At 34.1% G+C, this 14,961-nt stretch overlaps 1 protein-coding gene and 3 pseudogenes across 1 annotated transcript; all 4 read left to right on the forward strand.

Moving 5' to 3' along the window:
- On the forward strand, positions 6,258 to 9,605 carry LOC107626778 (annotated as a pseudogene).
- Positions 9,789 to 10,423, forward strand: LOC107626779 (annotated as a pseudogene).
- LOC107626780 (putative cyclin-D6-1) lies at positions 10,714 to 11,445 on the forward strand. Its single transcript, XM_016329680.1, has 4 exons — positions 10,714 to 10,757; positions 10,818 to 10,966; positions 11,074 to 11,208; positions 11,294 to 11,445. The coding sequence occupies exons 1-4, from the start codon at positions 10,714 to 10,716 to the stop codon at positions 11,443 to 11,445; spliced, it is 480 nt and encodes a 159-aa protein (XP_016185166.1).
- LOC107628164 lies at positions 11,770 to 12,364 on the forward strand (annotated as a pseudogene).

The following is a 14,961-nucleotide window of genomic DNA, read 5'->3' on the forward strand; positions in this document are numbered from 1 at the left end:
ATAATTATTTTAACAAGATATATATATCGGTGATCATCAATAATTTGTTAAAATTTTATCTGTCTTTGCTTTTTTTTCAAGAAAGAAAAGAAAACATAATCAATTTGTATAATTTCTTTGTTTATGTTAACTATATTTGACTACAATATTATTAACCATTTAGTAGGATTTATTTTTAATTAAAAATATGTAACATATATAAAAAGAAAAGGGAAAAAGTCCATGTAACACTTAATTATAACAAGAAAAAGCATACACTCAAATGACACTTTCTTCCTTGGGCCCATCCTGATCTAATTTCCTAAGTGTTACTTTCTTTCCTTTTCCTTTTTCCTCTTCCGTTAATTAGATTAACTGTTGCTTAACTCTCTCTAATATATAAGTGCTACTTCAGGTGAATTTTTGCGAAAAAATAATTTTTGAAGTGATTTTTTAAAAAAATTAAAAAATAAAAATATTTCTATATGTTTGGTTTAGAAGAATTTGAAAGGAAAGAAAATGAAGGAGAAAAAAATGGATGGAAAAATTAGTTTTCCATTGTTTGGATTAGGGGTGTGCATGGGCCGGGTGAAACCGGGTTTGATGTGACCCAGACCCGGCCCGAAATATATACTGGGCCTATTTGTTAGACCCGAACTCGACTCTAGACCCGATGAAACCTATACACTTTCGAGCCACGATTATACCGGGTAAAAACCGGGTGAAAACCGGGCCGTTAACATTATATTACCTTGATACCTTCTTATAAGTTAGCAAGTAAAAATATCCAAATTTCCAAGACTCCAACCATTATTTGACATGGTAAAATTCACTTAGAAAAATATAATAAGAACTAACTCTTCTCTAAAATTAAAGTATAACCATAATCAATACTAATATTGCCTAATAACACCAAATATTTAAATCAATACAAGTAACACAAGTTTATGCATTAGTCTAAAGTCTTATGCATTTTAAACATAAAACATTAACTTATAGTCTTATATATAATGACTAATAACACAAAATATTAAGGTTTACAATACTTAAATTTCACATAATAATAGCCATCATCTATCACTAATAACACAAAATATTAATTGTGTATGATGACCGGGCCACCGGGCCGATTTCGGGTGACCCGAGCTATGGCTCGAACCCGACCCGAAATAATGACCGGGTCTACTTTTGAGACCCATACCCGGCCCTAGACCCGATGAAATCACATCAAATTAGCCCCAAAGTGTTCGGGACCGGGCCGGGTCATGCACACCCCTAGTTTGGATGAAGAAAGAAAATAAATGGAAAATGTAAAAGTACGTGTGGTGTCTATGTTAAAATTTTCTCTCCAAAATTGAGAAGAAAACTTAGATTGGAATGAAAAATTGGTAAAATTACAAATTTGTCATTATAACATTGATATATTATAATTTATAGAGGGTATTAATGTAATTTCATTTAGGTATGATTTTCTCTTTTTTTATTTTTCTTTCCATCCAAATAAAAGAAAATTTTCTTTTTACTTTCTTTGCTTCCATTTTCTCTTCCTCCAAACAACACAAAAAAAATTAACTTTTCTTTTTATTTTCTTTCTTCTCATTTTCTTTTCACCCATTTTCTTTTCATCCATTTTTTATTTTGCATCCAAACAAAATGTTAAAGAAGTTCATAACTTTATGATATATTTTTTTGGAAAAGTCTAGGGACCAGTAACTTTTGTATTTTCTGGTCAGTATTTAACCATCAAAATAAAAGTAAGTAATCTTCCATCATTAGATGTAATCTCACACCATTAAAGATACTATTGATAACCAATTGATAATTACAAAACACCAAAATTGGTGACCCTAGCATTCGTCTATTTTTTTTGGTGTCTGCTTTATGATATATTTAATCTTAGCATTTTGAGAGCATTTGTAAAGAAATTAGGTGTACATGATGACAAACAAAATTACTGCCAATAAATTTTTTACACCATTATTTATAGTCTCAATTAATGCTTACAAAATACAAATAGGTTCTAAATTTGGGCTCTATAATGAACAATTTGTACAGAATAATTCCTCAGAGATATGACGAAAAATTCAAACTTGAGTTCTAATGAGATATGTTTTCAAATTTTACTATATTAGTATCGCAATTATTAATTGCCTGTTATTATTCTACACTTTGTAAGTATTGAAATAACCAGACTGAGGTAAAAAAAACAAATTATGATGAACGATAATTACAAATAGCATCTTGTTATGGTATGTGCCAAGAGTCATTTTAGAGAGAACAGAGGACTTGCATGAAAGGAAGATTGCACAATTGTGAAGAGAACAAATGTATATTGATATCTTGTATAAACACAAGTGCAGTATATATTAAGGTTGCGAGAACCGGACCGGTCAATAAATCGGTAAGGTTATTGGTTTAATAGTTTATTAGTTCGAGCAAGATTCAACCGGAGTTCAACCGGTTTAATTAAATATTAATTAAAATTATTAAAAAATTTATATATAATTTTAAATATATAAATTTAATAATTTCTAACTTAATAAAATTAAAAATTTTACAATTTTAGATGATAAATTATTCATAATTTAATATTAGAAATTCACAAACAACATATTATTAGTATACAAGGGTAAATATAAATATCACATCTCAATTGTTATTAGTATCTATTACAAAGAATATAATAAAAATCAAACATCTGCAAAAAAGGCTAACCAAAGAATTGTTTAGATTAGCATTCTTTCAATGTATTGTTCTTGCAACCAAATATAACACCACCAAGTTGATTCTTCCTTAGATTTCGATAGAATGGAAAACTGGCCTCTTATTCTGGTGGGCAACAAGCTGTGTTTTCCTACTAGGAGGAGAAAAGATTTTTTTCACTAACAAGAATCAATGGCATAATCAAGTGCACAAAAGATATGTATCATTCAAATGAGCAAAGGTTCAAACACCTTCAGTGCATTATGTAAGTATAAGTTATCAATTATCAATAATCATCTGGTGGCTGTTGACCACTTTGTGATTGTTCCATCTTTAACATACAACAAAAAAAAAAATCATGAACAAAATTAACTCAGAAAAAAATATTGAACAGAATCATTCAACAACTCACAACTCAGACATTCAATAAACGACTAAATTCAAAATCCAAATCCAAATCCAGAGAATCTAGAAACAGAAAACCTAACCAAAACAATCCAAACTTAACCTCCAAACTAAAATCAAAACCACATGAGCAGCAATCCAACTCAGAACACAATCCCAATTTAGAAGCCAAAATCTTAGAAATTAAAACTGAAGAAGCAGTGGCTTAATTATTACCAGAGACAGGGCGAAGGAGGAACAGCGGTGACAGAGTAAGCTCGGAAGAGGATCATTTTGCAACGGCGAGTCCCCGAGCAGTGATTTCACGGCGAGGCTCTAGGCAGAGATTCACGGAGGAGAGATGCGCTTGAAGAGGATTGAGTAACCGTTTGCGTGACATAGAGGAGAAGAAGATCGACGACGAGGACAACGACGGCACTCTCTGTCACTGCCAATGACAACGATCACAGAGGCGGGATTTACGACGAGCACAGAGACGGTAAACACAAGAGTAGCGGCGGCTGGGGGTGACGATGGCTGGTGGGGCTTCGCGACGAGCAGAGACGGTGAGGAAGAGAAGAGTGGTGGCGGCTGGGGGGGCTGACGGTGGCTGGGGGGACTGACGGTGGCTAGTGGGGCGGTGGCTGGGAGCTGATGGTGGCGGCGGTGTTTTCTCTCAAAGGTTAGGCAAATTAGGGATTTGGTTGGAATGTGAGAGTGAGACAGAAGGGAGAGGGTCGGGTGTTTTGTTTGCACATCAATCGGACCGGCCATAAGACCGGTTCCTGTTAATTCGGTTGAACCAGCCGATCCGATCCGGTTTTCAGAACCATGGTATATATATACATATCAGAACACTACATAACAAACTCTAAGCCTAATTTTAATGAGTTAGTTACACAATAACAAATCCAAGCTAACTAAAATTATTAACTAACTCAGTTACTCTAACACCCCCTCCCCTCAAACTTAACAGCGGATTGTCAACCACTCTAAGTTTGAACTTAAACTTATAAAACATGCTAGTTGAGAGGAGCTTAGTTAGAATATCCGCTATTTGATCTATAACAGGATGTTAAAAATTTGTAAATTGTAGCTCCCTTTCATTGACTTTATCCCTCAAGAAATGAAGATTAATCTCAAGAAATAAAGATTAATATAGGATTCACTGCGAGCAAACAGACATTTTGTATTAAACCACTCTTCTACCTTAACCCATGACAACAATAAAGACGTCTCACGGTCCACAAATTCAGCCCAACAGAATACACAAATTCAATTATAATTTTAGTTTTTATCTTATTTTATAGTTATCTTTATCTTTATCTCTATCTTATCTTTATTTACTTTTATTTTTCATAGGCCAATACTCTATATATACTTAGTTTTACCTTCATAGTTTACAATTCAATCAATCAACAATCAATAAAATTTCTTCATCCTTTTCTTTCACAATTCTATTATCTTTGCGTACTCTTTCCGTTTTATTATGGTATCAGAGCTCCTCTTGACCTCTGCTGACATCCATGGATCAAGGAGAAAGGGCACACCAGCAACTTCATCCGGAGCCTCTTTTGGACCTTTCGTCAGCCCAACACTTTTCTTTCATGGCACTTCCTTTAAATGAAGAAGCTCGTCCTTCAAACCAACTTGAGCTTTTGTCAAGTCCAACTACTCATTATCTTTGTTCTTTCAATACCTTTTCTACTGTTAACAATTCTTCAAATCAAGATTCATTCTTGAATACTTGGATCATTGATTCTGGTGCCACAGATCACATTGCATCAAATTTATCTTGGTTTATTTCTTACACACAAATTTCTCCTATTATTGTTCATTTACCAAATGGTTCTCGAACTACTGTTTCTTATAAAGGCATCGTTCAATTTTCACCATCCTTGGTTCTTCATGATGTTCTTTATTTACCTCATTTCAACTTTAATATTATCTCTGTTTCAAAAATTACTTCAGCACTCATATGTGAACTCACTTTTTCATCTTCTTCTTGCACTCTACATAGTAACAATTTGGGGACGATTGATTTGGCCAGAATGAGAGAGGAATTATATGTCTTTGAACCCAATTTCGGAAAAACTTTATCCACTACATACTCCATAAATTCCATCCAATCTCCACCCATTACACCTTCCAATATATGGCATTTTCGTTTAGGACACCTTTCTAGGTAAAGAATTAATCATTTACATAAACAATTTTCTTTTATCTCTATGCATCATGACGAGGCTTGTGACATTTGTCATCTTTCTAAGCAAAAGAAACTTTCATTTTCTCAAAGTTTTAACAAAGCCAATGCAAGTTTTGATTTATTACACTTTGATATTTGGGGTCCGTTTCGACAAAATTCTATTCATAATCATAAATATTTTTTTACTATTGTTGATGATTTTAGCCGCTTTACATGGGTTACTTTATTAAAATCAAAAGGAGAAGTGCAAAATCAAATAAAAAATTTTATTACTTTAATTGAAACACAATTCAACTCCAAAGTCAAAACTATTCGTTCCGATAATGGACCAGAATTTATTTTACCTGATTTTAATGCTTCAAAGGGCATTATTCATCAACATAGTTGTGTTGAAACTCCTCAACAAAATGGAAGGGTAGAATGCAAGCATCAACATATTTTGAATATAGCTCGTGCTCTTATATTTCAATCTAATTTACCATAATCTTTTTGGTCTTATGCTGTTAGACATGCTGTTTATTTACTTAACAGAGTTTCATCATCCGCAATTAATTTTAAAACACCATTTGAGATTTTATTCAATCATCCACCAAATTATCATGACCTTAAAGTTTTTGGATGCTTATGTTTTGTTTCTACCCTAATGGCAAACATATCAAAATTTGATCCAAGAGCCAAAAAGGTTGTATTTATTGGCTTTCAACATGGTTTTAAAGGATATATTGTTTGTGTTTTAGAAGATAAAAGAATTGAGATTTCTAGAAACGTGATTTTTTATGAAATGATTTTGCCCTTAGTCACAAAAAATGTCCAATTTCATACACTCAGCCAAACATTGCCAAACACACCTTCTCAAAAATAAGATTCAGTTAGTCTTCCACTTGAACCCTCACCTATACCCATTGACCCAACTCCACCTAGTTCTTTATTTTCTCCAACAACCTCTCCTTCTTCCTCACTATCGTTTTCTAACCAAGTTGAACCCATGAACACCGAATCACTTTCAACACTAGACACCAGTCCACCATCACCTTCTCATCTCCCGTCACCTTCTTCACCACCTGAGCAACCCCATCCTCGTCATTCCGATCGGCCTCACCGACCTCCAGCATATCTCTTTGATTACTTGTGTAATTCCTCTCTCATCTCTACAAATCAATCTCCCTCAAAGTGCAAGTATCCTTTATCTTCAGTCATGTCTTTTTCTTCTCTTTCATCTTCACATAAAAAGTTTCTTTTATCTCTACATTCTGACGTTGAGCCAAAGTCTTTTAAGGACGTCAATCAACACTCTAATTGGCGTAGTGCTATGAAAGATGAGTTGGATACTCTTGAGATGAACAAAACTTGGCGTCTTGTTGATTGCCCTACAGGGGTTAAGCCGGTTGGCTGTAAATGGGTCTATCGCATAAAACACAAGCCTGATAGTTCAGTTGATCGATATAAAGCACGCCTTGTGGCTAAAGGGTTCACTCAAACCGAAGGTGTTGATTTCTTAGAAACTTTCTCCCCTGTTGTCAAGCCTGCCACCATCAGATTAGTTTTGGCATTGGCCTCTATGAAGCATTGGCCCATACATCAGTTGGATGTCAATAATGCTTTCTTACATGGGATCTTTCTGAGGATGTTTATATGACTCTGCCACCCGGATTTATATCTCCTCAACCGAATCAATGCTGTAAGCTACTAAAGCCACTATATGGTTTATGACAATCTAGTCGTATGTGGTATGACAAACTTTCTCATCTTTTGCTATCTCATGGATATCAGCAGACCTCATCTGATTATAGTTATTTGTCAAATTCATTGGTGATCAAATTTCTATCATTTTAGTCTATGTTGACGACATTGTTCTCACTGGTAATTCCATTTCTGAACTTGCTACCATTAAGTCTATTTTGCACCAACACTTCTGAATTAAAGACTTGGACCCATTAAAATATTTTTTGGGTATTGAGGTTGCTCAATCAGAGAAGGGAATTTGCTTATCTCAGAGAAAATATTGTCTTGATCTTTTGGAGGATTCTGGTTTATTAGGTGCTAAACCTGCCTCTATTCCAATGGATAGTACCACAAGACTATATCAAGACAAAAGTTCCCTGCTATTCGACCCTTTTGTATATCACCGTTTGGTTGGCCGTCTTATCTATCTCACCACTACTCGACCGGACATCATGTATGCCACTCAACAATTAAGTCAATTCATGGCATCTCCTACTGAATCTCATCTTCAAGCTGCCAAGCATGTGTTACGATATCTGAAAACTAGTCCCAACAAAGAACTTTTCTTTCCAAGGGAATCAGAAATTCAGCTTCTCAGCTTCAGTGACTCTGATTGGGCCGGATGTCCTGACACTCAGTGATCTTTAACAGGTTATTGTTTCTTCTTAGGCAGTTCTTTAGTCTCTTGGAAGACCAAGAAATAAACCACCGTTGCCCGCTCATCCACGGAAGCAGAATATCGTGCACTTGCCAACACAACTTGTGAACTTCAATAGATATTAAATGTGTTACAATTTTTACGCATCTCTCCTATCCGCCCACCATCTTTATATTGTGATAATCAGAGTGCTCTTCATATTGCTGCTAACCCAGTTTTTCATGAATGGACCAAACATTTAGAGGTTGATTGTCACTTGGTTCGACAAAAAGCTCAAGTTGGAGTGATGAAACTTCTCCCAATTCCTTCTTCTTGGCAACTAGATGACATCTTTACCAAGCCTTTGTCTCCTCAACCCTTCCATCTTAATCTAAATAAGCTTAGTGTTCTTGACATCTTTCATCCTCCAGCTTGCGGGGGTGTATTAAACCACTCTTCCACCTTAGCCCATGACAACAATAAAGACGTCTCACGGCCCACAAATTCAGCTCAACAGAATACACAAATTCAATTATAATTTTAGTCTTTATCTTATCTTATAGTTATCTTTATCTTTATCTCTATCTTATCTTATAGTTACTTTTATCTTTATCTCTTTCCGTTTTATTATTTTGACTATCCGAGTAGATGGTGGGTGGAATAGGTTGAGGTACTCGAAGCTTTGCCATAGTTGTTGTAAGGAGATTATCTCAGTTTGCACAGCAGCCATACCATGATACTCGACCTCTATACTCGACCTTGACACCTTGGACTGCTTTCCACACTTCCAAGCTACGAGATTACTATCCAGGTACACACAATACCCACTAATCAACCTTTGATCATCCAAATTAGCACCCCAATCTGCATCTGCAAAAGAAATTAAGTGATAGTCAGTGCATTTGTAAAATAATAAAGGTTTAATTACTCTGCAAGTCTCCATAGTTTCATCAAATTTTCAATTAGATTTCTATACTTTTTTTTTTCAATTGGGTCCTTATATGTTAATTTTTTTTTCAATTTAGTCTCTGACGTGAGAAAAATATTTGAAATAATAGAGTATTCTATTAAAAAAATGAATATTCTCATGATTGGGTTAGATTACCTAATTGAGGACACCTCCATATTTTCAAAATACCAAAAGAACCCTTGGCATTTTGTCCCAAAGTCAGAGAACCCTAGCCAGCCCTAAGTTATTCTCCGAAGTTCCCGTCTAGCCGCGTTTCTCCAACATCGAATTCTGGTGTTGTCGTCCGTGGCGTCCGTTGTCGTCGTTGATTTTGCTGATTATAAATTTTGTTGATTGTTGATTGTTGTTGTTGTTGTGATGATGCTAGTTTATTAGGGTTCTTGGCACTCTGGAATGGCGTATGTGGTTAATTATACCTTTTTCTTTCTTGCATTTCTTCATTTTTTCAACAGAACTCAAAGATCCATCACTGAAGTAAGTTCTTAAAGAGCAAGCTACAAAGATAATCTTCAATGCTCACAATGGTACTCTTCTTGTATACAATTATATATTCAACTATGTAATGTACTCTAATGTTAATATGCAATTTTAATGAAACTGTGACTTGCATATATCTTATTATGTAGCTGCAGACATTAAGCTTTTAGAGTATAAACCTTCAACTATTGCAGCATCTGCTCTTATCTATGAATCTCGCGAACTATGTCTGCAGCAATATAGTATGCTGAGAGCTTCAGTTGCAACTTGTGAATATCTAGATGAGGTGAGTTGCATTCAATCAATGTCATTTGAAAAAAATATTTGACTCTTATTTGGCAATAGAACCAATATGTTGATGATGTTTATTGTAGGATTCATTGACCAAGTGCATTGACCTAATGCAGGAGATGGTTATGTGGATGGAAGCGAACAAGTCAACCATTGATACAAGCTTTCTAAGCATTGAGACTCCGGTGAGCGTGCTGGAGAAAAGCATCAAGCGGCCTGAACTGGCTCTGCAATAACAGGTGATGATTTAAATTCTTTTCTTCAGTTTATCAAGGTTGATTCCTTAGGTTTAAGAATATGTCAATTATTTTGATATAATGGTTTATAAGCTGATTAGAAAAAAAAAATGACACTGGTTGAATATCTATTTCTTGAATTGATTTTTTATTTTTTTTATATAATGATTTGGGGTTTAAAATATGGATATATATGCAGGGATTTTGTTAATTGTTGAATTGGTTTGTGAATTAGTTTTGTTGATTATGAATTTTGTTGATTGTTATTCCTGTGATGATGTTGGTTTATTAGGGTTCTTGGTGCTCTACAATGGCATATGAGGTTACTTACACCTTTTTCTTTCTTGTATTTCTTCATATTTTCAACAGAACTCAAAGATCCATCACTGAAGCAAGTGCTTAAAGAACAAGCTACAAAGATAATCTTCAATGCTCACAATGGTACTCTTCTTGTATACAATTATATATTCAACTATGTAATGTAATCTAATGTTTAATGTTCAATTTCAATGAAACTGTGACTTGCATATATCTTATTATGTGATTGCAGACATTAAGCTTTTAGAGTATAAACCTTCAACTATTGCAGCATCTGCTCTTATCTCTGCATCTCACGAACTATGTCCGCAGCAATATTCTATGCTGAGAACTTCAATTGCAACTTGTGAGTATCTAGATGAGGTGAGTTTGCTTTCAATCAATGTCATTTGAAGAAAATATTTGATTATTTTTTGGCAATAGAACCAATATGTTGATGGTGGTTATTGTAGGATTGATTGATCAAGTGCATTGACCTAATGCAAGAGATGGTTATGTGAACAGAAGTGAATGAGTCAACCATTGATATAGGCTTTCTTAGCACTGAAACTCCAGTGAACGTGCTAGGGAGAAGCATCAAGCAGCCTGAACTGGATTTGCAATAATAGGTGATGATTTAGATTCTTCTTTTTAGTTTTTCAAGGTTGATTCCTTAAGTTTAAGCATATGTCAATTGTTTTGATATAATAGTTTATGAGTTTATTTGAAAAAAAATATGACACTAGTTGAATATCTATTTCTTGAATTGATTTTTGAATGTTTTTTTATATAATGGTTTAAGGTTTAGAATATGGATATATATGCAAGGGTTTTGTTAATTGTTGAATTGGTATTGTAAATTATAAATTTTGTTGATTGTTGATTGTTGTTGCTATAATGATGGTGGTTTATAAGGGTTCTTGGCTCTCTAGGATGGCGTATGAGGTTAATTACACCTTTTTCTTTCTTGCATTTCTTCATCTTTTCAACAGAACTCAAAGATCCATCACTGAAGCAAGTGCTTAAAGAGCAAGCTACAAAGATAATCTTCAATGCTCACGATGGTACTCTTCTTGAATACAATTATATATTCAACTATGTAATGTAATCTAATGTTAATGTTCAATTCAATGAAACTGTGACTTGCATATATCTTATTATGTGGTTGCAGACATTAAACTTTTAGAGTATAAACCTTCAACTATTGCAGCATCTGCTCTTATCTCTGCATCTTGTGAACTATGTTTGCAACAATATACTATGCTGAGAGCTTCAATTGCAACTTGTGAGTATCTAGATGAGGAGAGTTGCATTCAATCAATGTCATTTGAAGAAAATATTTTATTCTTATTTGGCAATAGAACCAATATGTTGATGATGGTTATTGTTAGATTCATTGACCAAGTGCATTGACCTAATGCAAGAGATGGCTATGTGGACGGAAGCGAATGAGTCAACCATTGATACAAGCTTTCTAAGCATTGAAACTCCGGTGAGCGTGCTGGAGAGAAGCATCAAGCGGCTTGAATTGGCTCTGCAATAACAGGTGATGATTTAAATTCTTTTTTTAGTTTTTCAAGGTTGATTCCTTAGGTTTAATCATATGTCAATTGTTTTGATATAATAGTTTATGAGCTTATTAGAAAAAAATATGATACTGGTTGAATATCTATTTCTTGAATTAATTTTTGAATTATTTTTTATATAATAGTTTAGGGTTTAGAATATGGATATATATGCAGGGGTTTTGTTAATTGTTGAATTGGTTTATGAATTGGTTTTGCTGATTATGAATTTTGTTGTTTGTTGATTGTTGTTGCTGTGATGATGTTGGTTTATTAGGGTTCTTAGTGCTCTGGAATGAAGTATGAGGTTAATTACATCTTTTTCTTTCCTGCATTTCTTCATCTTTTCAACAGAACTCAAAGATCCATCACTGAAGCAAGTGTTAAAGAACAAGCTACAAAGATAATCTTCAATGCTCACAGTGGCACTCTTCTTGTATACAATTATATATTCAACTATGTAATATAATCTAATGTTAATGTGCAATTTCAATGAAACTCTGACTTGCATATATCTTATTATGTGGCTACAAACATTAAGCTTTTAGAGTATAAACCTTTCATTATTGCAGCATCTGCTCTTATCTCTGCATCTCGCAAACTATGTCCGCAGCAATATACCATGCTGAGAGCTTCAATTGCAGCTTGTGAGTATCTAGATGAGGTGCATTTGCATTCAATCAATGTTATTTGAAGAAAATATTTGATTCTTATTTCGCAATAGAATGAATATCTTGATGGTGGTTATTGTAGGATTCAATGACCAAGTGCATTGACTTAATGCAAAAGATGGTTATGTGGATGGAAGCGAACGAGTCAACCATTGATACAAGCTTTCTAAGCACTAAACCTTCGGTGAGCGTGCTGGAGAGAAGCATTAAGCGGCGAAGAATCTAATACGCCTTTTCCGCCGACACATGTTCTAGATTTCTCAAGTTTTGAAGGAGCAAAGAAGCTAAGAAAAAACCATCATTTGTGGTACATGTTTTTCCTGTTTCAGTGTTTCAACTCAGACCAAAACTCAAGCCAGCAGAGAGGATGACAAGGCTTTGGTCAATAGAGTGGATAAATTCATATTTTACTGGTTTCTATTGCATAGAATCAAAATTTAGAAATAATTAAAATAATTATTATATGTAGAGTAACTAGAGAAAAATCTGTAATATAGAGAAAAACCTATAACTAGGAAGAAGGAAAAAACGGAGAAGAAGAGAAATCAGAAATATGAACCTATTATAGGTGGAAGACAGGGGTATACAAGTAATTTCACAATTCACTAACGTTTTTTTAACGTTTAACATTAACAGGGACTAAATTGAAAAAAAAATAATGTACAAGGATCCAATTGAAAAGAAAAAAAATTATAAAGACCTAATAAAAATTCGATGAAAATATAGGGACCTCCAGAATAATTAAACCAATAATAAACCATTGCTTACCAAGTCCTGTACATAGCGTATAATTCTTTTCACTGCCTTACAGTGATTAAGAGTGGGCGATTTCATAAATTGTAAAACTTTGTTCACGGAGAATGACAAATCCGGTCTCATGATAGTTAAATTTTAAAGTGCGCCTACAATGGAGCGGTATTGTTTGGGATCCTCATACATGTCAGAGTCATTCTTTGTCAGTTTCAGTCCAAAGATCATCGGTGTAGGCATTGGTTTGGTTGCATCCATTCCAGCTTTCTTCAAGAGATCTGTTGCATATTTTCTTTGGCTAAGCATGACTCTTCCACTGTTGACATAATTCACTTCCAAACCAAGAAAATAATGCAATTTCCTCAAGTCTTTTAGAAAAAAAATTTGATTCAATTGTTTAATAACCACATCAATTTCAGAACTAGAACTTCCAGTAAGTATAATTTCATCTACATATGCCAATAAATATAAGTTTTCAGTGCGTTTAATAAATAATAAATGATCTATTTTTGTATTTTTAAAACCAAAGTGTTTTAGTGTTCTTGCAAGAGTTTGAAACCATGCCCTTGGGGCTTGTTTCAAGACATAAATGGATTTTTGCAATTTACTCACCATACATGGATTAGATGAAGTAAAGGCCTCGGGTTGATGCATATATACAGTTTCTTCAAGCGTTCCATTGAGAAATGCATTATCAAAATTAAATTGGCGCATTTGCCAACCATTAGTTAGAGAAATAGAAAGGATAACTCTTAGGTAGCGTTTGTTTTGAGGTATTGAGATAGAGACTGGGAGACTGAGACTCAGTATCATGTTTGTTGGTTTAGAGACTGATACTAAAATTTCTGTTTCTGTCCCCAAAATTTTAGTATTTCAGTACCTCCAAAAAGTAGAGACACAAGAGAATAAAATTTTTAGAGATGGAGACTGAAACTTTAATAACATTTTATACCTAAAATACTTTCATTTCAATTAATAAATTCCAATTTTACTCTTTGTGCAAATTAAATTAGAATTTTATTTTTGTTTCAATTTTTGTCTCTCACTTTGCACCAAACAGAATACTGACATTTATTTCAATTTCTATCTTAGTCTCTGTCTCTCAGTCTCAGTCTTTCCGTCTCTGTCTCTCCACCAAACGCTACCTTATAGTTTGTGGTCAAATTATCGGGCTATACACTTGCTCAAAGTCCACACTTTCATGCTGATGAAACCCTTTTGCGACAACTTGTGCCTTATAGCGCAAGATCTCTCCAGCAAGGTTCCTTTTAATTGCAAAATTCATTTGCAAGGTACAATGGTAGAATTTGGTGGTGCGTGAATGAGAGACCAAGTTTCGCACCTCATAAGTGCATCAAATTCAGTTTGCATTTCTTTCCTCCAGTGCTTATGTTGAACAATTTGCTTAATATTTTTAAGGATAATGTTCAAGAATTTTAAATTAGTAGTGACTGTAGAAATAAAAGTTCTTGTTGAATGGCACCACTCTTGGAATGAATGATCATAGGTTGGAAATTTGTGATAGGTGGTGGAGGGTTTGGTATAGAATTTGTGATAGGTTGTAGAGGATCTGAACTATTACTAACGGGTAAATGAACTTCAATAGCACAAATAGGTACTGTTGCTGAGATTTGTAAATCTGGTGTAATAGATAAAAGTGTATTGATGGTGGAATTGTTATTATGATCATGGTTGGTATTTGATGTAGCTAAGATAGGAGTTTGGGGTAAAGTTATGATGGATTCAGCAAAGGATTGTAATTTGGATTGCACGTACTCCTTTAGAGCTAGGACATGTTCGAAATGATCATTATAAGGGAATAATTTTTCTTCAAACAACATATGCTTAGTAAGGACACAATTTACAAGATTTAGATAAACATTTGTAGCCTTTGTGTTGGCTATCATACCCCAAAAAAAGGCATAACTCAGATTTGTAGTCCATCTTCCTCTTGTTATATGGCCTCAAATAAGGGTAGCAACCGCAACCGAAAATTCTCAAAGAGCCATAATCAAGCTTCTGGTGAAAGATAACTTCAAATGGTGATTTAAGATTCAAAATTGATGTTAGCAA

The sequence above is a fragment of the Arachis ipaensis genome, chromosome B02 (genome assembly GCF_000816755.2).
Source record: "Arachis ipaensis cultivar K30076 chromosome B02, Araip1.1, whole genome shotgun sequence".
Taxonomy (NCBI): domain Eukaryota; kingdom Viridiplantae; phylum Streptophyta; class Magnoliopsida; order Fabales; family Fabaceae; genus Arachis; species Arachis ipaensis.